General features: G+C 39.4%; 1 protein-coding gene across 1 annotated transcript in view; it reads left to right on the forward strand.

Annotated features, from left to right (window-relative positions):
- LOC104987561 (T-cell receptor-associated transmembrane adapter 1) overlaps positions 1-25771 on the forward strand; it is a 46827-nt gene that overhangs the window by 17998 nt on the left and 3058 nt on the right. Inside the window, exons 2-5 of the mRNA XM_010838584.1 lie at positions 1838-1948; positions 9855-9891; positions 19042-19103; positions 21208-21293. Of these exons, the coding sequence (XP_010836886.1) occupies positions 1838-1948; positions 9855-9891; positions 19042-19103; positions 21208-21293 (296 nt within the window). The remainder of the gene's footprint in view (positions 1-1837; positions 1949-9854; positions 9892-19041; positions 19104-21207; positions 21294-25771) is intronic.

Below are 25771 nucleotides of genomic sequence, written 5' to 3' on the forward strand. Positions count from 1 at the left end.
TGCAGCCTACCAGGCTCCTCCATCCATGGGATTTTCCAGGCAAGAGTACTGGAGTGGGTTGCCATTGCCTTCTCTGAGCTGATGGTCAGTATCTCACAAAATCCCCTTTATAGCTCAGGAACAAAGAAACACCTTCACAGAGGGGAAGGAGAACCGTAATCAACCCACCATTATCTCTTCTTGGGGCTCCAAATAGTATGAGAAAACTCCTTATGACTAGTCTTGACAAAACTGGTTACTCTGATTCCAGTATTATTGTTTTTATCCCAACACACAGCGTCCTGTAGTACTGGGATTAATAGAAGGTAATAAGTGATTCTCCACAGTAATGAAAGCATGTATGACTACACACAGAGGATTTTAAAAAAGGGGATAAGTGTAGGCAATTATTGTGGGGAGCAAGCTCTGCCCATGGCAAAGGTCATGAGGAAGGAGGCTCAGCATACGCAAAGGCGGGATCGAGCCTCAGGAGTCCCCCTGGAAATTCTCGAGCATCTACCCCCAAAACCAAAGTCTGCCTACTTTCTGCTTTGTGCTTTCATCTACACCTCTGACTTTACGGGGGGCTGTTCCCCACTACCTCTCTCTGAAAAAAGAGTTAGCTTACAGCTCCAGCTAATAATTCCTGGGTGTCACAGTGTTTCAACCTAGAAACTCCTTTGGAAATCCTCTAGCCTGCCTGAATAGGTTTTTCCGGCCACATGTGATTGTTCAGAGCCTCCCAACTGTGAGAGGCAGGAGATGTTCTAAACTGTCTAAACACAGATTCCTTTGAGTAGTTAAAAGATTGATTAGAAATTGTATTGGTGAAGAGTTTTTCACTTATTGGGCCAATGTTGGCTGCTACGTCTCCATACTCCTTACCTACTGTGTCCTTGGCAGTGTATTGATTGATATAATGGGTGTATGGAAATGTAAGTAGTAGCCTCAATGTTTGTAACCTTGGACCCTTGAGTTAATTCTTTTCTTGATTAAGCCCACCTCACCTTTGCCCTATAGGAATGCAGCTTTGTCCAATGCTTTTTTGGAGGCTGGTGCCTGACTTTGGAATAATCCCCTTTAGAGAAAGATAAGTTTCTTAAAATGTTAACAGGCCTCCTGGCCAGAAGATGATGTAATTCACCTGAACTTTTGCATATGATAAGTTTGAAAGCCTGGCTTCGATTAGGACCAGGAACTGCTGTCCTTCCATGACTCCACCCCTTCCCCCATTATCCTCTATGCATAACGTAAGGTATAAAAACTACTTTGGAAAATAAAGTGTGGGCCTTGTTCACTGCAACTTGGTCTCCCCATGTCACTCTCTCTCTCAAATTCTGGCTGAGTCTCCATCTGGAGCGCGGAACCCGCCATGCTTACTAATTTTGCCTGGGCTTCTAAGATCCGACCGGGGAGGCCTTAGTGTCTCCTCTCCTTCGGGAGAACGGGAGGACGCCTGCGGCCTTCATAGGTGACGTTAATTCCCTGCTTTGGAATTTTATTCAGCCTCTTTTCTTCACTGAATTTTCCTACTGGGCTATCCTTATTCTATTACTCTTTACATCTCTAATTAACATCTAATTGAAGCTATTGTATCCCAATCATCGCCGACGCGGTCCCCGCTTCGAATACCCTGGATCAGCCGGGGCTGGTCCCCGGCAAATTATGATTCTGCATAATTTGAAGTTCTTGATTTAGAACCGAATCTTTAGTAGCTAGACTAACAAATGCTAGCTTATTTCTTGACGGGTTTGTCCTTCGTTCTGAAAAAATACAGTGGTTTTGATTTTGAGAATTCCCAGTTCCAAAAAAATGAGTAAGCTAATATTACTAAGCATGTGTTTGCTTTTGTTTGCAGGAAACGCTGAATGCCACTTTTCCATCTGGGCAATTCTAGCCTTCTTGGGCTTAGCTCTGACTATATCGCTGATCTTCAACATTTTTCACTGTGTAGAAAAGCAGCGACAAGGTAAGACATTGAGAAATAGCCATATGATACCTGCTTAAATGGAGATGGAGTCACTGGAAAATCTGTAGAATAAGATAACTTTATAGAATGTTATTCATAATATGTTTTTATCTATAGAAAATCTATTTGATACATTTTTTTCACCCTGAGGGTTTGCTTAAGCATGTATTCATGTTAGAAATGTAGACAGAGTCCCAATTTTAGCTCTTTAAGGTTCCACTCAAGTCTACTCAGGCTTCTCAGGATTATTCAGGGCCTCTAAAGTGCAGCAGGCTTGGCTGGAGGATCAGAAGGGAATGGAAAAGTGATAGATTGAACCACAGCTTGTGATCAAACAGTCCCAGGGTCAGCCACTGACAGCTTCTCTTTTCAATAAACGGGGCAGAAGTTTTAACCATGTGGCTTTCACCCTCTTGTGCCATGATTGAATTAGGGTGATGCCCAGTAAGTGGCACAGTATTTGCACACACTAGGCACTCAACGTAGGTATGTATGTTGAATACAAAGATGGGTGGATGGAGGAATGAAAGTTCAACTATTTCTAAGTGCTCTTAATATTCTAGAACCAAAAAACTCTTGGAAGTGGGACATTTAAGTGATAAACAGAAAATGTAAATACAGTTTCTTTAAACAGATGAAAATAAATAAAACAAAGTTAACAAAATCGAGTTAGACTCATGTGTTCAAAAAAAAGTACATGAAGCTAATTTGGAACCAAGGTCAGTTTCCAGGGAGTCTCTTGCATTGGCAGGCAGGTTCTCTACCTCTAGAGCTACCTGGGAAGCCCACTTTCAACCATGTAGTCTCTTATTTCAGCCCTATGACTGCATTGAATTGTGGTGAATATGAGTGTGTAGAATCAATTTTCATTAACACGATAAGATCAGGACTGGTCTAATTTTACTGACCTGTTACTGCTGCCCCAAAAGTATTTGGCTGTGCTTGTCTGTTACAACACAATGTGAATAGGTTTTCCAGTTCTCATTTTTGATTACGCGTTGGAATTTATTAATGCATATTCATACCATTTTCCCACCATACAAACTTTTATCGGGAGTTGTTTATGATGATTAGTTGGCCATGGTTAAAAGACATGTTGCCTAAACTTAAAAAAAAAAAAGCAGGTTTTTTAAAAGACAGACATTTTTTCCCCTTATAATTGCACAATCCCTTACCACATCAGGCATGCTATAAATGACTCATGCCTAAAATCAGCAGAGTGGGAAAGAACACTTAAAAAAACCAGACAATTGTAAATTACGTTCAGTTCAGTTCAGTCGCTCAGTCATGTCTGACTCTTTGCGACCCCATGAATCGCAGCACGCCAGGCCTCCCTGTCCATCATCAACTCCCAGAGTTCACTCAAACTCACGTCCATCAGTCGGTGATGCCATCCAGCCATCTCATCCTCTGTCGTCCCCTTTTCCTCCTGCCCCCAATCCCTCCCAGCATCAGAGTCTTTTCCAATGAGTCAACTCTTCGCATGAGGTGGCCAAAGTACTGGAGTTTCAGCTTTACCATCATTCCTTCCAGAGAACACCCAGGGCTGATCTCCTTTAGAAGGACTGGTTGGATTTCCTTGCAGTCCAAGGAACTCTCAAGAGTTCTCCAACACCACAGTTCAAAAGCATCAATTCTTTGGCCCTCAGCTTTCTTCACAGTCCAACTCTCACATCCATCCATGACTACTGGAAAAACCATAGCCTTGACTAGACGGACCTTTGTTGGCAAAGTAACATCTCTGCTTTTGAATATGCTATCTAGGTTGGTCATAACTTTCCTTCCAAGGAGTAAGTGTCTTTTAATTGCATGGCTGCAGTCAACATCTGCAGTGATTTTGGAGCCCCCCAAAATAAAGCCTGACACTGTTTCCACTGTTCCCCATCTATTTCCCATGAAGTGATGGGACCAGATGCCATGATCTTCGTTTTCTGAACATTGAGCTTTAAGCCAACTTTTTCACTCTCCTCTTTCACTTTCATCAAGATGCTTTTTAGTTCCTCTTCACTTTCTGCCGTAAGGGTGGTGTCATCTGCGTATCTGAGGTTATTGATATTTCTCCCGGCAATCCTGATTCCACCTTGTGATTCTTCCAGCCCAGCGTTTCTCATGATGTACTTTGCATAGAAGTTAAATAAGTAGGGTGACAGTATACAGCCTTGACATACTTTTTTTCCTATTTGGAACCAGTCTGTTGTTCCATATCCAGTTCTAACTGTTGCTTCCTGACCTGCATATAGGTTTCTCAATAAGCAGGTCGGGTGGTCTGGTATTCCCATCTCTTTCAGAATTTTCTGCTGTATCCACACAGTCAAAGGCTTTGGCATAGTCAATAAAGCATAAATAGATGTTTTTCTGGAACTCTCTTGCTTTTTCGATGATCCAGCAGATGTTGGCAATTTGATCTCTGGTTCCTCGGCCTTTGGTTCCCTCAATTGTTTTTAAAATCATGACTTTTGAAATCAAGGTGACCTGTATTAGAACTCTGCTATTTACCTGAGAGATCTTGTTGGAGTAATGTAACTTCTGAGTTTCAGATTTTTTATCTCCAAAGTGTCGGAAATACTATCTAGACCGTGGGGTTCTGTGAGAAGTATGTAGTCACCTTAGCACAGTCCTGGGGATTTAGTAGGTGGGTCCTGCACAAGGCACAGCCCACGCCACTGTTCTGTGGCTCTGGTCCTTCCTTCCACAAATGTTTGCTAACGTCTTACTATGGCTTCATGTTACCCCTTGTTTCATTTGGGTATAGTTGCTTTACAATGTTATATTGGTTTCTGCTGTGCAATGGAGTGAATCGGCTATGTGCTGTGCTGTGCTTAGTCGCTCAATCATGTCCAACTCTTTGCAATCTCATGGACTGTAGCCTGCCAGGCTCCTCTGTCCATAGGGATTCCCCAGACAAGAATACTGGAGTGGGTGGCCATGCCCTCCTCCAGGGGATCTTCCCAACCCAGGGATCAAAGCCAGGTCTCCCTCATTGCAGGCAGATTCTTTACCAGCTGAGTGAGAATCATTTTTCTGTGTACATATATCCCCTCCCTCTTGGACCTCCCATCCCTCTGGTTCAACACAGAGCGCTGAGCTGAGCTCCCTGTGCTACAAGCAGCTTCCCACTGGCTACTTGTGTTATACATAGTAATGTAGATATGTCGATGCTACTCTGTCAGTACTTCCTACCCTCTCCTTCCCCTCCTGTACCCACAAATCCGTTCTATCTGCGTTATTTATTCCTGCCCTACAAATAGGTTCTTCTGTACCATTTTTGTAGTTGTCACATTACATGTTAATATGATATTTTTCTCTTTCTGACTTACTTCATTCTGTATGACAAATTAGATCCATCTACATCTCTACCAATGACTTAATTTCTTTCCTTTTTATGACTAATATTCCATTGTATATGTGTACCACATCTTCTTTATCCATCCCTCTGGCTTCGTCACCCCTCCTACCATCCCCAAACTCTCCAGCTTTCATCCCAATTCCTGCCCTGTCTCTTATTTAACATGTCTGTACAATAACCTGGGTTTTAGTGATAATAGCTTGTTCAAATCACATACAGGTTCATTTTAGAGAATTTTCTGTAGGCTTCTTAGAATTCCTTCTAAATATCAACCTGGCTCAAATTAATTTATTTGAGCAGTAAAGAGCTAAAGACTTCTGGAATGTGTCCCTCTTCTGTATCCACGCCGATTCCTTCATGGTGCTTTTATGCTTGCAGATGTATGAGCCCAGTGTGCTGCCCTGCTGCAGACCCTTTGTCTCCCTTTCTAAGGATGGTGAGAAAGAGAGACCCCGGGGATGGGGAGAAACAGACACCTAGAGGGAGGGGAGTGGAGCCACGCCAGAGTATCCCACTCCGGCCACAGGCCCCTGATGCTCAGGCTCCTCAATGCAGCAGTGCCCCATCACTTCCAGCCCAGGACTCTACACCCTCCCAAGGTCTGAGCCAGGTCCAGACTGTCTGACTACTCCAGGCAGGATGAGGTTTTCAGAAGGGAGTCCCAAGTTTCAGCACAGGGTCAACTTCACAATGGGTGTTAGCTCACACCATTATGTGCACCTTCCCATTCTTAGATACCCTCTTTCTCCCACACCCGCTCCACAATCCCTTAGACCTGCAATCTGTTAGAAATTATGGTACCACCTTCTTCCACCAGGGCTTGGGCAGGGGTTGAGTCATGGATGGGCTCACCCTTGAGCTCATGGATCCAGGAAAAACTAAAGACTTTTTTTGTTTTGACTTTACTCGATCCTCACTCTTCAGGAGGAGCACATTACCTCGGGTCTTGCACTTCACCGGTGTGCAGACCTAAGATTAACCTTGGAACAGTGTTTGTGGATGTTCTTATCCCATCTCCCCCTTTTCTCTCTGTAGCCCATTCCCAACCACTGCGGTATTACAAATGATCACCATCCTTTCTACTTCACATGAGCAAAGAACACTATCTTTCTTTCTTATCCAGAGATTCCAAGGGGATTTGGGATTAGTCCTGCAAACTGTTTGATTCCTTGGCAGTCAACCTGAGGACTCTCCCTGACTTGTTTCTCCTGGACAGACAGACTACCAGAGATTCTGTCCTATTTAGCCAGCTTTTCTGTCCCTTGGTCTGTGTACACAATGCTCCTACATCTGGCTTCATGTAACTTTTATTTCTACATCTTTGTGCTATTCTTTGCAGCTAAGAAACTTACAAGATATGACTCCACCTCGGTGAACTGTTAGTGAATAAGTTTTTCTGGTTGTATTAAATAGCTTGCAAAAGAAAATCTCTATTCCAGCAACAATGCAGTATCTACACATTCAATCAGATAGACAAGATAAGTCTCTCCTTGATGTTTTCTGTAGCAGGCAGGGCTCCGTAGAAACTTTGAAATGGAGTTCTCCCTTCCCCCCAAGAAAATCTTTCATTTTTATGTGATTCTTTGTCCAAATATGTTCTTTAGGAGGATCATATTTATTTCTCTTTCTAATAGGAATGCATCCACTTTTTCTTCCTTTAAGCCTAAAAAATATTCTTTAACCTTTCTTCTCTGTTTTGAGAAGGATAAACAACTGTATGGTTTGCTCATACATCAAAGTCCTATCAGTGTATCTCCTATTTGCTAGAAAATTACGGCACATATTTCACAACAAAAGATGTATCATAAAATTTGTATTATGGAGTTTAAGCCACGTACTCTTGTTTCTTATTGTTCTGTATTGCACATGGAAGGGTGAACACCATAAAGGGAAAACAAAAGCAAATGTCAGCTCACACCCTTTCAACCATGAACCTGACCACAGCGTTTATATCTGAATCACAGGAGAGGATTATGAAAACTCACCCAGCTTTTCTCAAACCGAGTCTTGCAAACATACCTTTGTATGTTTTGTAACATACATGCTTTGTAATAAAATAAAAACTGTGTTTTATTAAATATAACTGAAATGTTTAAGTAGCTTTTAAATCATGTCATTTATTTTTAAATAAACCTATAAGCACTCAGGACAGGGCAAGCTCTTTTCAGGAGTCTGAACTTACAGATCTTTTTCTGTAAGATCTTTTGCTGTAACCTCTAAACCTTTGATTGTAGTACCCCTATTTAAAGAGATCATATTCTATCACACTTCTTATGATAAGCATTGTAAGGCTAAAAGGACATAAGTACTGATGGTCTCGCTTCAGATTATACATTTAAATTTTAAGAGTAGTGTGATACGGTGACCTTGAACCTTTAATGTTTCCTTTTAGGGTGCTTCTTCAGTATGATTCGTTCTGATGTGCAAAGTCCTTTACCCATTATTGATTTTGTTCTTCACATTATTTTAGTTCCCTTTCTCTTTCCTTTTTCACACAAAACTTTTTGGTCTAAATCTTTGTTTTGCTTTTCTCTGCTGCCAATACATTGAACTACATTTTCCTTCTAGAGAGCTATCCTTCTTACATATTACAGCAGTGTATGTTCCAGGCACCATCATTTATACTCTAAGCACCTCCAGTTGGAAAACCCACATCATCTTTAAGAAGTATTAGTCAGTTCGGAGAAACATTTTTACTCCACACCTATTTCTTTTTCTTGTACCATCACTATTTTTGTTTAGTTTTAATCTTTTCCTTGAATTTACTACTCAGTTGATGACAATCTTCTTCCCCAAAGAAGATTTCATCTCAAATCAAGATTTATTTATAAGTCTTCAAAATAGCATTCAAATTATATTCTATCAGCTACTTTTCAGCTAATCCATTTAATCAGAAAACTTCCCAAATTCAAGTTAGCACAATTAAATGTGGCTTGTTACAGGATGTGGACTTAGAATGTATAATATTGATAGCCAACTTTGTCATTTTCTAAAATGTTTTTATATAAGTTACTTCATTTATCTCCCACATCTACTCCATGATAGAGGCATTATTAACCCTACTGATGGACCAAGAATGAGTTCTACAATGATTTGCTTGTTCATCTGCAATGAAATACATTGAAGAGCTGGTACCCAAATCCAGTTCTGATTCCTAACCCTGAATAGACCAAGCTACAGTTTGACTAAATTCTTGTGTATGCACTTCAATTTCAGACAAATTTGAATAATAATGACCTGAGTATAAACAGGTAGTTCATATAAAAAGAAATCAATACATACTTTATATCTTCCAGTTAACAATTTTCTAGTCTATATTAACTAATTTTTATTCCTATGCTTATTGAACTTTTTTACATTTTCTCAAGCTTTCTCATTTTGTTGGGCTTCCATTAACTTGTGGGTACTGTGCAGCAGTAGACTCCTCTAGGCTTCTCCCAGCATCCGTGTTACATTCATATTCACAAGACTAATCTGAAGGTAGTTGAAAACAGCTACATCTTTCAGATGCAGTCCATGGTAAGACATTTACTGTGGGCTAAAGACGCATATTTGTGACAGATCCCAACTAGGTTACATTCACCACTTCTGGTCCCATAGCTGCTTGATGTTTGTGATTTGCAAAAAATTCCCACATTTGGTCGTTAACAGAATTCTTCCAAATATACTGACATGTGGCATGTCTATTTTACCCTCCAATATGGTGATTTTAATAATTTGAAACATTATTGAATAATATTTCTCTAACATTTAGTGACTTCTCTGGATAATAACTTTGTCATACACAAATCTAAAAATAATTTTGGTAGTTGTTTGGTGACTTGTTCAATTATTTGGAAATATTTGTTAGTTTATTACCAACACACAGTTGTCTCTGAGTCACTGTCAGATAGATAATACTGGGCTTCACTTTCGTGTGATAGCCTTTGCAAGATTTTTATTTAATGCCAGGTTAATAACATGCAATCAAAATATAATAAATATCACAATATATATATCTATCCAGTTCAAAGAAATTTTATTGATGGTCAGATAATTTTTATGTGATTGTCACACACCAAGAAAAATTAACGAGCACTCCAAAATTAGATAAGTACATAGAAGTGTCTTCTAGGGACTTTTTTGTTTGTTTGTTTTTTGATAGGAAGAAAAGCCTATTCAAATCTGCAAGGGCAAAGAGGACAATTTGTCAGTAAGAAGCAGAGGTGTTTTGTGGAACCTGAAGGCAGAAAAGTACAGCTGTGCCCCACAACAGACTGGAACCACAGAAAAGGCAGGCACAGGGCTCCCCTGGTCTCAGCTTGGTGTTTCCCCTGCGTAAAGTGGCCACTCACTCGAGCTCTGCGTCATCTCCAAGCTGTACTATGTCTGCATTCCAGATTACCAAGACAGAACGTGATTGGCCCAAATCAGAGAATATCTTTACCCCTAAGTGATAGTTAAGTGGCTTGATTAAAGATGTTAACTGACATTGAGACTAAGCTCCTCTCAGAACATGCTCTAAAATGTTTAACACATGTCAAATTTTCTCTTAATTTGTCTATTTTGAATATCTTTCAGAAAAAATATGCACATACTCCGACGACTACTTTCCCAGGTACGTAGAAAATAAATCATGGATTATGATTCCCAAATAATGTGGAAAGTAACTAGTGTTATATTGCTTTATAGGTTTGACTTAGGAATGTTTCACTTGGGTTAAAATAAAAAATGAGTTTTAATTACTTTTACTTCCATCTGAAGATTAATAGTTATAACATTATCTACCCTAGTTATTTACTCTCCCTGAGTCAATGAGAGAGCTGGATGAAGGACAAAATGAAACTAATCTGGTATCTGCAGAATCCTCGTTAACTTTGGAAGAAGATATCCTAGATTATGATTCAGTTCAGACTGTAAGAATGTAGTACAATTAAATATAGAATTGTGTGGCTCTTAAGAATTCAAGGTGGAAGGAAATCTGACAATACCTAATACAATTTAAGATATGTATGCACATACACAAGAATGCTGTGCCATTTTAAGGGTATTGCCAACAAATAACTCTAAATAATATGCAGTTATGGATGTAACATAACTTAATCTCTTATATTTATTAAGCAAGTTGCAGATAAATTTGTATAATACATTTTTAAGAGAAGATTTATGATGTCACAGGAAAGAAGTTTCATTTTCTTAGTATATTCTGACCCAAGTGTGTCATTAAATTGGAAACTTCTCTTTTGGGGGAAAAGAAAATCTAAATATAGAAAGTTTTCTAGAAGATTCTTTAAGACCTTTTTGAAATGGCAAACTGAAAGGTTGAAAATGCCTTTGAAAAACATAGAGCTTTCTCATTGGTATAGGGTAACACTGTAAGCTTTTTATTTTTTATTTTTTTAGGTAGTAACTACTTTTATTTTTTTATTTTTTTTTAATTTTATTTTATTTTTAAACTTTACAAATTGTATTAGTTTTGCCAAATATCAAAATGAATCCGCCAGAGGTATACATGTATTCCCCATCCTGAACCCTCCTCCCTCCTCCCTCCCCATACCATCCCTCTGGGTCGTCCCAGTGCACTAGCCCCAAGCATCCAGTATCGTGCATCGAACCTGGACTGGCAACTCGTTTCATACATGATATTATACATGTTTCAATGCCATTCTACCAAATCTTCCCACCCTCTCCCTCTGCAACAGAGTCCATAAGACTGTTCTATACATCAGTGTCTCTTTTGCTGTCTCGTATACAGGGTTATTGTTACCATCTTTCTAAATTCCATATATATGCGTTAGTATACTGTATTGGTGTTTTTCTTTCTGGCTTACTTCACTCTGTATAATAGGCTCCAGTTTCATCCACCTCATTAGAACTGATTCAAATGTATTCTTTTTAATGGCTGAGTAATACTCCATTGTGTATATGTACCATAGCTTTCTTATCCATTCATCTGCTGATGGACATCTAGGTTGCTTCCATGTCCTGGCTATTATAAACAGTGCTGCGATGAACATTGGGGTACACGTGTCTCTTTCCCTTCTGGTTTCCTCAGTGTGTATGCCCAGCAGTGGGATGTAAGCTTTTTATTGTCCTCTAAAACGTCCTTTAAAAAATTCTTCTCCGTGTGAAAATGTCTCTGGAAGATTCAGATCTGGGCTACAGGAAGACCCACACAATAAAGAAAATCTATATTTTATGATTATTTTTAACATATTTTACAACATGAGATAATTTAAGTCATTGGTTCATATCGAGTGATTTGCTGATTCAGTTACAACAAAAAAATGTGACAAAAAGAATCCTACATAGCCATGCAGAACTTAATCTGACAATTGATTTTATACTCTTCACTTGAAAGGTAATTAAGATGCATTGTTATAGAAAGTAATGTGATACAATCATTCTACCAAAGACGGGACTGGTGGTTTTTGAATTAGGATGATAAGAAATCAGAAAGAAAAATTGGTAAAATACCCATCTCAAAAGAAGCAAGCTCTTGGCTGCAGAGAAAATTCAGAAAAAAAGGCTGGTTCTTTTATAACATTCATTCCTTCAATAAATATTCATTTAACAAATAAGCATTTGTTAGACAATAGAGATATAAAGATGAAAAGATGAGGATCCTTCCCTCAAGGATTTAATAATCTGTTATCAACTGTAATAAATCTCCATTTAGGCAGAATTTGAATATACAATGCAGATTGTATCTATAAAGAGGCTATCTTATTAATTCACAAGTTTATGTATGTACTTCACAGCTTGTCTATTTCTCTGATTATGTAGTTTGGAAGCCAAAGTCACATTTATAGGAGAGCATGGAGGCTTCAGGGAAAAAACAAAAAAACAAATGAACTATCTCCTGCCATTAAGACATTAATATTAAAACAGCAAGTGGAAATAAGGGCTACCTTTCTTTCAGTTCAGTTGCTCAGTCATGTCCAACTCTTTGCGACCCCATGGACTGTAACACGCCAGGCTTCCCTGTTCCTCACCAACACCCAGAGCTTGTTCAGACTTATGTCCATCGAGTTGGTGATGCCATCCAATCATCTCATCCTCTGTCCCTTCTCCTCCCACCTTCAATCTTTCCCAGCATCAATCAGGGTCTTCTCCAATGAGTCAGTTCTTCGCATCAGGTGGCCGAAGTATTGGCATTTCAGCTTCAGCATCAATCCTTTCAATGAATATGCAAGACTGATTTCCTTTAGGATGGACTGGCTGGATCTCCTTGCAGTCCAAGGGACTCTCAAGAGTCTTCTCCAACACCACAGTTCAAAAGCATCAATTCTTTGGTGCTCAGCTGTCTTTATAGTCCAACTCTCACATCCATACATGACTACTGAAAAAACCATAGCTTTGACTAGACAGACCTTTGTTGACAAAGTAATGTCTCTGCTTTTTAATATGCTGTCTAGGTTGGTCATAACTTTTCTTCCAAGGAGCAAGTGTCTTAATTTCATGGCTGCAGTCACCATCTGCAGTGATTTTGGAGCCCCCCAAAATAAAGGCTGTCACGTTCGCATTGTTTCCCCATCTATTTGCCATGAGGTGATGGGACTGGATGCCATGATCTTAATTTTCTGAATGTTGAGTTTTAAGCCAACTTTTTCACTCTCCTCTTTGATTTTCATCAAGAGGCTCTTAGGTAGGACTGACTTTTCCTAGGTAGCACTGACTTTTCTTAGGTAGGACTTAGGTAGGTATCTTTCTTAGGTAGGGCTATAATAGTGGATGTTTCCACAGTTCCTTACATGGTCTGAGGCCAGAAGAAGGGAGGCAAGCTCCCCCTACCCTGGGTTCCCTGCTGCCCTGTCTCCCTGCTCCTCAGCAACTGGTTTAGGTGGGAAGCTATGCTAGAGGGGAAAGAAATTTGCCTCTCTGATCTTCTCTTCTTGCATTAGTAAGTCAGGAACATGATCACTTAAAGGACAGCAAAGTGTCTGCATCTAATGAAAGTTAAATACCTGCTTCCTGGTATGTATATCCCAGGGCACTTTATTTTTCCTTTAAATGTAATTCTGCACGATTCTTGTCTTATGATCTGTGTTAAGAGGATAATGCAGTGAGAATAACATGGGTTTGAGATCCAAACAGTTCTGGATTTTAATCAAACTCTTGCAATTACTAGGTTTGTAATCTTGGGGAAATGAGCATTTCTGAAGTTGAATCATAACATAATACTACACTTACAGAGAGTAGCTGGTAAGAAAGAAAAAAAAAGCTGACTATAGGTCTAAATTAAGGTCTAAGAAAATACCCACCCATTTGGATTATATTTACCCCTTAATTAAAGAAAGCAGTTCAGATAATTAGGAAAGCAGTTCAGATTTACATTAAGCTTATTATAGCTCCTTAGTTTTCAGAGTCTCTCTCAAGGACTTAGGACAAATTTCCAGCAACTTTTGCATGGTCTCCTCCTGCATGGCACTGAAAGGTGCTTTTATCACAAAACGTATCTCATCTCAGTTATTCTTCTACCTAAAATGATCTCTTGGATTTCTAGAGCTCTGCAGGTTGAGGACCCCACTTCACTTCCCCTCTTTGCTGAATATACTGACCTGGTGCCCTGGAACAGACTTTAGTCTCAGCCGTCATCTCCACCTGTTCCCAGAGTTGAACATCCTAATGATAGTGGAACTCCTGGGTAGCCTTCCCTGGCATCAGATTTCCAAGTAGATACACAGAAGAGGCCCTCACTGTGACCACTGCTGCATTTGGAACCAAAACACATCCATGTTCTCCAGCCTTCTGTTTGTTTTAATGTACAAGTAACCATAATCCAAACTCCAACCCTGTGTGAATGCAAGAAGTCCCATCCCTTGCCCAAATCTTTGTGAGAATCCTGCAAAATGTACTTACAGGTTTCAAAAATCTTATTCTTGATTGTCTTTGGGGCACGCCTAGCTCTGTGTCACTGCTCTAGGTTTCTTTCCCATCTCTTTACAGTTCTTCAAAATAGCAGAACTTTCCAGCCTCCCTTCTCTCAAACTTTGAGAAAAAAACAACACTTTTTAAGTGTCCTTTAAGTGCTCCAAAGCACTGGCAATACAAGCTTCTGTGTTTGAGTTTATTTAAAATAAAAAGTGGGCATTATTAGAAGAGCACTTGAACACTGATCAAAATAAAAATTTAGTATTAGATGTCATATCTCTGAGATCCTATTAACATATCTCCTCATAGGAAACACTACTGGTTCTTAGCTAACCCTGCTGCTGCTGCTGCTGCTAAGTCACTTCAGTCGTGTCCGACTCTGTGTGACCCCATAGACAGCAGGTATTCTCCAGGCAAGAACACTGGAGTGGGTTGCCATTTCCTTCTCCAATGCATGAAAGTGAAAAGTGAAAGTGAAGTCGCTCAATCGTGTCCAACTCTTCGAGACCCCCTGGACTACAGCCTACCAGGCTCCTCCACCCATGGGATTTTCCAGGCAAGAGTACTGGAGTGGGGTGCCATTGCCTTCTCCGTAGCTAACCCTAGCCATACAAAAATCGCTAGTGTTTACGTTTTTCTCCTGGATCAAGTGTCTATCTTTGATGTTTGCTCATGCCAAGTTCAGGAAACCTATACTCATGGTACAGTCCCTATCAAAGTAAAAATTTATTGAGCGTATACACAGAAACATATTGCTGCAGCAACTTCCCCTTTTCTCTCTTGCATCATTTTTTTTTTTTTTTTTGGTCTCTTTGGTCTGATTCCCATCAGTATATAAACAGACAGTAACATCTTACATCTTTAAGAAAAGACAGACTCTCTTGATACCAGATTGCCTGTAGTCACCTCTTCATTGTTCTGTACTCTTTACAGGAAAACTTGGAAGTTCCATGTACATTCTGTCCATATTTGCTGGCTTCTCTTCCTCTTCTTTCTTGAACCTACTCTATTCAACTCTCTGTCCTCAATAATCCACTGACTCAGCTCTTGTCAGGGTCACCCGTGAAATATGTGGGGCAAATCTTAGTCTCACATGTGGTCAATCTGTAGCGTGACACATTGTCATTCTCTCCTTGTGTGTGTGCTGAGTTGCTTCAGTCATGGCTGATTCTTTGTGACTCTATGGACGGTAGCCCACCAGGCTCCTCTGTCCATGGGATTCTCCTGCAAGAAAACTGGAGTGAGTTGCCATGCCCTCCTCTAGGGGATCTTCCCAACCCAGGGATTGAACCCGAGTCTCTTAGGTCTCCTGCACTGACAGGCGGGTTTACCACTAGTGCCAATTTTGAGACAGTTGCTTATCCAGGCTCTGAGGCCCACCTCCATTTTAGCTTTCCTCCTCAATTACCTGCAGCTCCTTCTCCTTTGCTGGCTCCTAAACCATAGATGACAGAGTGCCCAGGGCTCATCTAGTGAACCTCTTCTCTATCTACACTCATGTCATTAGTAATTTCATCCTCTCTCATGGCTTTAAGTAACATTTATACACTGCGCAAAGCCCAAACTTTTATCTGCCTACTCAGAGAAAGTGAAGTCACTCAGTCATGTTTGACTCTTTGTGACCCCATGGACTGTAGCCTAGCAAGACCTCCATCCATGAGATTTTCCAGGCAAGAGTACTGGAGTGGGTTGCCATTTCCGTTTCCAGGGGATCTTCCTGACCCAGGGATTGAACCTGGGTCTCCCACGTTGTAGGCAGACGCTTTACCATCTGAGCCACCAGGGAAGTCTTTCAAACAAATATCTATTAAACAAAGTTGATCAAAACCAATGTCTGACAGACATTGCTCAATCTTTCAACTTTCCAGACCCTTAAAATAGTTTTATTTAGTTTTCCAGAACTGTTTTTCATTTTTATTTGGATGTTGAAACCCACATTTATGTCTTAGAATTTGGAAGCTGAAAAGAACAACATAGGGAATAATTTAATATTTCTGTTTTTTTAAATCAGGAAATTTAAACTTCAGGAATTTATGTTTAAAGTCACCCAGGCAAAAGTAATGATTTTTAAAAAAATTGAACTCACTTATTTAATCTGAAATAATAAAGTATGAGGCATTTTCTTTAAAAGGACTTCACAATAAAAATGATAAAATATGAATAAGAACTTTAAAAATAGAGACTAGAGAAAATTTAAAATTGAAAGTGGAAAATCTGAACCATAAAGATGTAGGCTGGAGGCAAAAGAAGAGGGCAGCAGAGGATGAGATGGTTGGATGGTTGGATGAGATGGTTGATCACTGACTCAATGGACATGAGTTTGAGCAAACTCCGGGTGATGGTGAAGGAGAGGAAAGCCTGGCGTGCTGCAGTCCCTGGGGTTACAAAGAGCTGGGCATGACTCAGTGACTGAACAGCACAATCACAATATTATTTTAAATGTTGGAGTGTCAGTAAATGTGCTAATTGGTTAGAGGATCATTTCAGACATGTTGAGAACAATAGAGAACCTGATCTGGCCCAAAACTCAGTGGTGCACTAGCCTCTGGGCATATTTATTAATTTACTCTAACTAGTAATGTCTTCAGCATAAACACTGCCAAACATTTGTGCTTGAAGTTTATTAGATATTTGCAATAGGCTGGAGCTATTTGGCATTGCCAAGTAAAAATATACTTATTAATTTGTTGGTTAGACTGCTTCTTTATAATAGATTATTTGTGATGATTAATCATTTGAGACCTGCCTGCAGATGCAGGCCACTGCATTATAAATCACGTCCTATTTTCTTCATAGGGAATGAAATGTTCATTTTTTGGACATGATTTATCATCTGCAGGTTGTATCTGCTATTCATGTGCGCTGGGAAAATGGATGGATTGTCTTATTAAAAATTCCTCACCTTTTGCTATTTTATTCTCTGCATAGCCAGAGAAAAACCATTAGCAGGGACTTAACTTTGTATCCCAATATTAAGCTGTAGTGAATTACCAACAGACAGAAAGGGTATGGACGAGTTTCTTTGTTATCAAATAAGGCAAATACATACCAGCAACTGGACTTTTCAAATAATATCATACAGGTATCGTTTGATCTTTTTTTAAGGATACATTCTTGATATTTAAGTATACTGTCTTCTTTCAGAAGCATGGGACTAACATAGGTGTTATGCAATTCCCTCCAGCTCTTGGTGATACATAATCTCAAAGTTAAAGCAGTTGCTGCTATTTTATGAAATGCCACTCACTGCCTAAAATGTTCTTCTGTTGCCAGCCTGCTATTGTGAAAGCTGGTCACCAGGACTATCGTTACTGCCTGTGACAATAGTAGTTGTCTACTGTAATCCTAATAGGATTATTTAGATGAAGCAATAAGGAAATTTAATCAAACATCAAGAGCAAATAATATTTAGAGCTTTAGGGCCAGACTTGAATCACAATCCTGGCACTGTCAGTTACTATATGTCTTTTGACAATTTGCCTCTATAGCTTGGACATTCCTTATGCGCATGAAGGGGGAGTTCTGAAAAATGAATCTCGTAGAGTTGTCCTGAGGGTTGAATGAGCACTGGCATAAATAAAAGCTTTGACATTTGCTATTTATTGCTGGTATTACACGTAAGGTTAGGGAAAATATGTTAATCTATCTGAAAAGTGGGAAATAATATTTCTGTAGAATTTCCCTGGGTTTTTTATATAATGTATGTAAAACAGCACAGTATTTGGATGTAATAGGTAATCAATCATTTTATTGCATCTGCCAAGCTGAGTCTACAAGATTTCTCCGGCCTCTTATTTTTTAATCACTGCCAATATTTAGTAAACAGTGTTGGGGTCAGAGTGATATTCTTGGCAAGCAAACAGGAAGTACAGTGTATAGTTTCAGTTTAGTTCAGTTCAGTTCAGTCGCTCAGTCGTGTCTGACTTTTTGTGACCCTATGAATCACAGCACGCCAGACCTCCCTGTCCATCACCAACTCCCTGAGTTCACTCAGACTCATGTCCATCGAGCCATCTCATCCTCTGTCATCCCCTTCTCCTCCTGCCCCTAATCCCTCCCAGCATTAGGGTTTTTTCCAATGAGTCAACTCTTCGCATGAGGTGGCCAAAGTACTGGAGTTTCAGCTTTAGCATCATTCCTTCCAAAGAACACCCAGGGCTGATCTCCTTTAGAATGGACTGGTTGGATCTCCTTGCAGTCCAAGGGACTCCAAAGAGTCTTCTCCAACACCACACTTCAAAAGCATCAATTCTTCAGCACTCAGCCTTCTTCACAGTCTAACTCTGACATCCATACATGACCACTGGAAAAGCCATAGCCTTGACTAGACGAACCTCTGTTGACAAAGTAATGTCTCTGCTTTTGAATATGCTGTCTAGGTTGGTCATAACTTTCCTTCCAATGAGTAAGCGTCTTTTAATTTCATGGCTGCAGTCACCATCTGCAGTGATTTTGTTTAGTGCACAGATAATCTAGGTTCTAATCCCAGCTCTGCCAGTTCCTGGTTCTGTGACCTTCAGCATATTATATAACCAATCTGTGTCTCAGGTTCCTTATCTATAAGACGGGAATGCTATAGTGCCTGTCTGGTTAAATTATTGTGAGAAATATAAAAGGAATGAATATATATAATGCACTTCAAGTAACTCCTGACGCACAGTAAATGTTAAATAAGTATTTGCTATTATTCACTAAAAGAAGATCCAGAATACACTTTTCAAATTCAGACACACACATGCATGCACACTTGTATTTACTGACTTACTTGCATATCTACCTTGGGTGGTCAAGGCTGGATAAGAATGTGCAATAATTTACCCAATACTGAAAATAGTTGAGAAATTAGATATGAACTATGTAGATTCTAACAAGGCAAATTATTTTCTTCTTATAGGGAAGATGAGTATGATCTTGAAGACTCACCAATTTATGGTAATGTAGATAATGTGGCCTTAGGTAAGTTTTATTTTTCCAAAAATTAAATTTACCTATAAATCAATTACCCCCACATAATTCCACAGAGAATTTGAGGTAGCTTATTTTTTGTCACAATCATATTTAAATATTTCAAGGGTAACCATACATTTGAGTATATTTAGCATATCATTTATCAAGTATTTTCAAAGCTGCATATTGTAAGTTGTATTGCAACAGTGAATCAACATCCTGTTTTTCTATATTCTCTTTATTTCACTCTAGTTTGTAGTAAGAATACCGGAAGACTCAATTACAATGAATTGTGACACACACAGATTTCTATGAAATAAAGCTATTTCTAGAACAGAAGATTGCCCAGGGGAACAGTGCTTTATGTTCTGTATACAAAAGCATATCTACAGTGAATAATTTGGAACAAAAAACAGATTCTCTGATTTCCTTTGTTTTAACTGGTTCTTTTAAAGTAGCGAATATAGGGTTACACTGATGACAAGCAGGGAAAGAGAAGAGCCAAACCATCACTGAGTGATGGGTTGTACACTTTTTGTTCTTTTGTAACAAGTACTCTTCAATTCCCAGCATCCTTTATTCCTTGAAACGTTCCACTCCCCCACAACTAAAAAACCCCTAAATGTCTCAAAACAAACAGCTGTGATCTGATCTGATCCCAGCCCTCTGATGAGAGAAGCTGTCAGACAAGGACTACCAATGATCTCTATCCTTGCCCTGTAAGCACTTAATTCATGATTGGTGGAGGGTGGGTAGGTGGGGTTAACTCCTGTTGATTGGCGTCTCAAACACAGATTCCCAGTAATGAATTAAATTTATCTGAACCTCTATATATCAAGACAGTATGAAATCTCCTAAAGTTAAACACATGAGAATTTTATAGGAGTCAAGAATTTAAATAATCTTTGTCTCTCCCCACCCCCCGCCACCATTGTAAAGTATCCTTTAATCATCTGCTCTCTGAGGAATCAAAACTATTTTACAGGAATAGACTATTAAAGAATTTTCCTTCCTGTTTCCCTTTGCAGAATTGTGGTGCCCACTTATACTATTTGAGAACTTAATTTCTTTTGTATCCTGGTAGCTCAAAGCCCACCATTATCTGCAGTCTTCATGAGCAGTGAGCACAGGTGCCTCTCTTACAGGTTCTGACTTAGTAATTCCACAGTAGGACTTAGAACCTCCTATTTAACAAGCCTCCTGGGTGATTCTAATTCATGTTTCCCGTGGTTTATCTTTGAGAAACATTATGGGCCAGTTCTCTACATTGCTTTTCAGAAAGGGTTGGAGCATTACAAAGTACCTTGTATTATAAACACATCTTTTCATCTATGGGGTCAAATTGGTGCAATCAACATTTCTGCAACATTATTCTCCATCCTACAAGTCATTAGCTTTCCTTCCTCTCCCTTTTAAATAGAGTATCTGGGGAAAGAAAGGTATGGATGACTCAGTAAGCATCCCCCACAGAAGGAAATAGGTTCATGCCTGCTGGCTGGTGGACATGGCGAAACCCCCCCAGCAACTTAGTATCAGCATTATATACCCCACTGTATACCCCTCAAAACAGCCTGGATGAACTGTCCTGTCACTGATATGTGGGATAACAAACATAATCTAAAATATATTTTTTCAAAAATAGTATAGGGTTAAAAAGGCCTCTGAGTAAAATATTTTTCTTATGGAAAAAATTACCAACTTTTGATCATCAATATATGTGCTCCGTACTTTATGCCACCTGCACCGTTTGTAATCATACTTAAATAGGAGGGCACAGGCAAGCCTTTAACTCATGGGATCCCCGTAACATATAAATGGTAGTTTGAGCAGAGACTGTCATGTCCTGTGATGGTATAAGAAGAGTAATATCCAAGTGACCAAGTAATATCCAATTTTGTCTAATTGTTAATACTGTTGGGCAACAGGCTTCTCCACAGTCTGACCTGCAGAGAGCAGTTTGTACCTCCTTATCTTTGCACTGCCACAAAAATAGACTAATCAAATGACTCCCAAGGGTTTCACATTTATAGCAAAGTGGTGTTTGGGTCATGCATTATGATTTGTGCCAGCATTTTTTAATTTTTCCATTGTAAATCTCTTTTCAACTCCCCAGAACCGGTGGATGAAAACTGCTATGAACAGATGAAAGCACGACCAGACAGATCTGCAAACAAACTGCAAGACGCCCCACCTTCACAGGTGAGTTTTGTTTTCTGTATCACGGGCCAGATTCAGCTTAGGTCACGGCACAACCGCCTGTTTCATGAGCATAAAGGCAGCATATTCTGATAAACATCAGAAGCAGCCTGTTAGAAATTTTGCATTCTGAACTGCTGTCAAATTCTAGCACCTAAGCTCTAATGAAAAACTCAGAAGGCAAATAGTTTTCAGAGCCACACTTAAAGACTCAAAATTGTGTACAACTACAAATGCAGTAGATTTCAAGGGAAAAGTGGATTCTCTTCCTAAATAATTAAGCTTTTTTTCTTTCAGAGCAAAGAAAAGTTACATATATCATAGAAATAATTATAAAAAGTGACACATACAGAGTGCTCAGAAGACCCGGATGTCAGGAATGGATGGTGGATGGGGAGAGAAAGACCTTAGTGAAAAGAAATTAACTATAAAAGAACATACTCTGTTTTATAAGGAAAATGAGTGTAAATTTAATACAAGCTCTATGGCTATTGTCTTATGGCAAGATTTACGCACGGCTTGTGGGGGATAGGCAGGACTAAAGCATAAGCAGAAATAGAAAAACCCAAGAAGAAATGAGTAGTTTATACTTTTCCTAGGAGAAGGCGATGGCACCCCACTCCAGTACTCTTGCCTGGAAAATCCCATGGACGGAGGAGCCTGGTAGGCTGCAGTCCATGGGGTCGTGAAGAGTTGGACACGACTGAGTGACTTCACTTTCACTTTTCACTTTCATGCACTGGAGAAGGAAATGGCAACCCACTCCAGTGTTCTTGCCTGGAGAATCCCAGGGACGGGGGAGCCTGGTGGGAGGCCATCTATGGGGTCACACAGAATTGGACACGACTGAAGTGACTTAGTAGTAGCAGTAGCAGAAGCGACTTAGCAGCAGCAGCAGCATACTTTTCCTACCCACATCAGTTCAGCCTCCTCAGACATAGCACTACTGTTCACAGTTCTTAGTGTATGTGTGGTTGAAGTGTTATGAATTTCAGTTATAATGGTTCTTTCTTCTCTTTCTCTATCCCATCCCTTTTGTTATGTGCTCTCATGCTATTTCCTAGAAACAGGCATATGGCCAGCATTTCCTATGTAGTCATTATACGTCAGACTTGTCTTATGTGCTTTACAGGCATTAGCATTTTAGGTTCCTATGAGGGAGATAGCATGATTATTCCCATTTGACAGAGATGATATAAAACTTGCCCTAGAGACTCAGAAACTAAGTAGGGAAACAGATCCAAACTTAGTCCCACTTGACAGAAAACATTTTCCTCCCAAAGATGGGTCAAAACTTGGAAACTTCCCATTAAGATAGAATTTCCTTTTTCTTTATAGGAGCCTTCTAAAAATCAAATTCTTAAAAATTTTTTAATGGAAACAAGATGTGGTGAAGTTTAAGCAGAATGTAAAGTAACTCTCTCATGGGCAAATCTGCCATGTGACATTCAATTAATTGTTAAATGTATTTTAGATAACAGGTATGAAAAAAACTGCTTGTTATAATATGATTTGCAAGATTCACGATAATAAAAAGAAAACCTTTTGAGAAAGGTTAAAATATAACTATACCACCGGACATGCAGAGATCCACAGCAGCTTAGTTGTAATAGAGCTGAGACTTCTGTTGCTGTTTGAATAGAAGTTGCTGTTTAATACATGTAAATTAAATAGGTCAGCCTTATTTATGCTGCATCTAGTTTGTACTCAAGAGGAAATTGTGCAGAGCCTTAAAGTGTCTTTTAAAGTCTGTTATTTTATAAATTATATATTTAAAGACACTTCTAAGGGAATTAGTCTTTATCCTTCTCACAAATTTAATTGCACAAATTAGAAGTAATCTCTCCTTTTAAATTAATTTTTATTGGAGTATAGTTGATTTACAATGCTGTGTTTGTTCCAGGTGTACATCAAAGTGAATCGGCTATATATGTATATTCACTGTTTTATAGATTCTATTCCCATATGGGTCATTACAGAGTATTGGGTTGAGTTCCTTGTGCTATACAGTAGGTTCTCATTAGCTATCTATTTTACATATAGTAAGCAGTGTGCATAGATCAATCCCAATTTCCCAATTTATCCCACCAGAAGTAATCTCCTTATATTTGCTCAATTCCATTTTATTAGAGGGCTTCCCTAGTAGCTCAGTTGGTAAAGAATCCATCTGCAATGCAGGAGACCGTGGTTCAATTCCTGGGTGGAGAAGATTTCCACTGGAGGAGGAATAGGCTACCCACTCCAGTATTCTTGGGCATCCCTGCTGGCTCAGCTAGTAAAGAATCCACCTGCAATGTGGGAGACCTGGGTTCGATCCCTGGGTTGGGAAGATCCCCTGGAGACAGGAACAGCTACCCACTCTAGTATTCTGGCCTGGAGAATTCTATGAACCGTATAGTCCATGTGGTCACAATGACAGTTATCATCAAAACACTGCCCAGTTAGTTACTATGGTACTCAGTTACTTTGGTCAATTACATTACAAAAGTGTGAAGAACCCATAATGCAATGCAAAAAAAGCTTATGGATCAAATATTGGAAACAGAAAAAAGCTCCTTGTCCTTTGAAAATGATGTGTACAATTCAAAAGTTGCAATTTCAGTCTCTAAGTCTGCTATTAACCAGGAAAAGTTGACTGGGAAACTTGGTGACAAAATGGGTTCATGAGAGTTCCCTAAAAAATTTTAGGGGCATCAATGTGAACTTATTTTTCTCTTATCCTCACATCAAAACCTCACCCATCCCTCCTTTCCCTCCAAGTCAGAAGCACCCTTTCCCCTTTCCAAAGCCAATAGTCCTACTTGGGCTCTTGACCATTTCTTCTACTTCTTTCAAGATCTTGCACGTTCAATTATTTGTCTCCATTTCTTTAAATGAATGAAGTACTATTGACTTACAAATATACCCAAATCTCTGCAATATTTAAAAACACAAAACAACAAAACTTTTACTTCAACCTGTTTTTGTCTCTAATCCCTAAACTGGTTTTTACTTTGCTCCAGTTCCCATTTATATTCACAGATACACATGTTTTTTTATCCCTGTCTATATGTTTTCTGGGCCTCCCAAGTGACTCAGTGGTAAAGAATTCGCCTGCCAATGCAGGAGACAGGAGACACAGGTTTGATCCCTGGGTCAGGAAGATCCCCTGAAGGATGAAATGGTGATTCACTCCAGCATTCTTGCCGGGAAAATTACATGCACGAGGAGCCTGGTGGACTATAGTCCATGGGTTGCAAAGAGTCAGACACAACTGAACATGCATGAGCATGCAATGCACATGTATTTTCCACCCATCTATTCAACTGAAACAATATTTGGTAAATCACAAATGACCATTACACGTACAATTTGTGGTCTTTTCTCAAGACTCACATTCGATGAACTCTGCAGGACTTGATAAATGTTGACCAGTTGTTGACCAGACAAACATTTGGAATGCTTTCAGTAATAAGTACAAAAACTCAATTCAAGCTGTATCATAAAAGGGAAGTCACTGGTTCATATAACTGAGATATGAGGGTGTTGTGTTTTTGAAATGATTGAATGTGAGGGCTCCTCCATTTCTTCTCCCTATTTCTTTGTTACTGACTTTATTCTCTTCTGTTACCAACAGGCTCTTCCACTGAGGCTGGGAGAGCCATAGGAGACCCAGATCCAGGGAAAGATATCTTTTCTATTTCTGCACCTGTACCTCAGTCCCCAAAAGGCCATGTAACTGGCTCTGCTGAAGTCATATGCCTACTCTTGGCCCAGCTTCTGTTGGCAGGAGGATGGGTAGTGTAATTGGTCCCAGCCTGGGTCGAATGCTTATTCCTGTGCTGAGATGGGATACAGTATTGTAACTGATAGTCTCTCCAGGACCAGATAGAGGAAAGAAATTTCCTAAAACAAAGTGGGGAATTTATTAAAGAAAGAGAATAGAACAAAGTGCTAGACAGTCAAAAAAGTTACCCACCCCTCTCTATTACGGAATGCCTTTTGGTAATTTTGCTCACTTCACTGACATATTCTCTATCTAGGCAAAGGCAAAGCAGGTCTTAAAACATGAGTTATGTTAAGAAAGCAGTGAAATGTCCAGTTTGCTTGAAATACAGAGTTTATGTAGGAGAGTACTGGGAATCAAATAGAAGGTGTGAATTATGAGCATAGGAAACCTTGAATGTTATGCTATCAAATTCAGACTCTAGGCTAAAGTTTCAGGGCCAGGATGGTAAAATATAAAAGTTATGCCTTAGGAAGAGAATTTGAAAATAGTATATGGGCTAACTGGCAGAGTATAGAGATGTGATGGCAATGATACCAATTACCTATCTACAATTATCCAGAAATTATTTTAGAAATAAAGTCAGACCAAAGATACCAGAGAGGTTGTAAATAGAACCATCCCCCTGCCTGGTAGAGGAGATAAGACTTTTTAACTTTTAGCATGAAAACAAGTGCCAACAGGGAGAAGCTAATCCATGCATCGGGGGGGGGGG

The sequence above is a fragment of the Bison bison genome, unplaced genomic scaffold, assembly GCF_000754665.1.
Source record: "Bison bison bison isolate TAMUID 2011002044 unplaced genomic scaffold, Bison_UMD1.0 scf7180017864098, whole genome shotgun sequence".
In the NCBI taxonomy this organism is placed as follows: domain Eukaryota; kingdom Metazoa; phylum Chordata; class Mammalia; order Artiodactyla; family Bovidae; genus Bison; species Bison bison.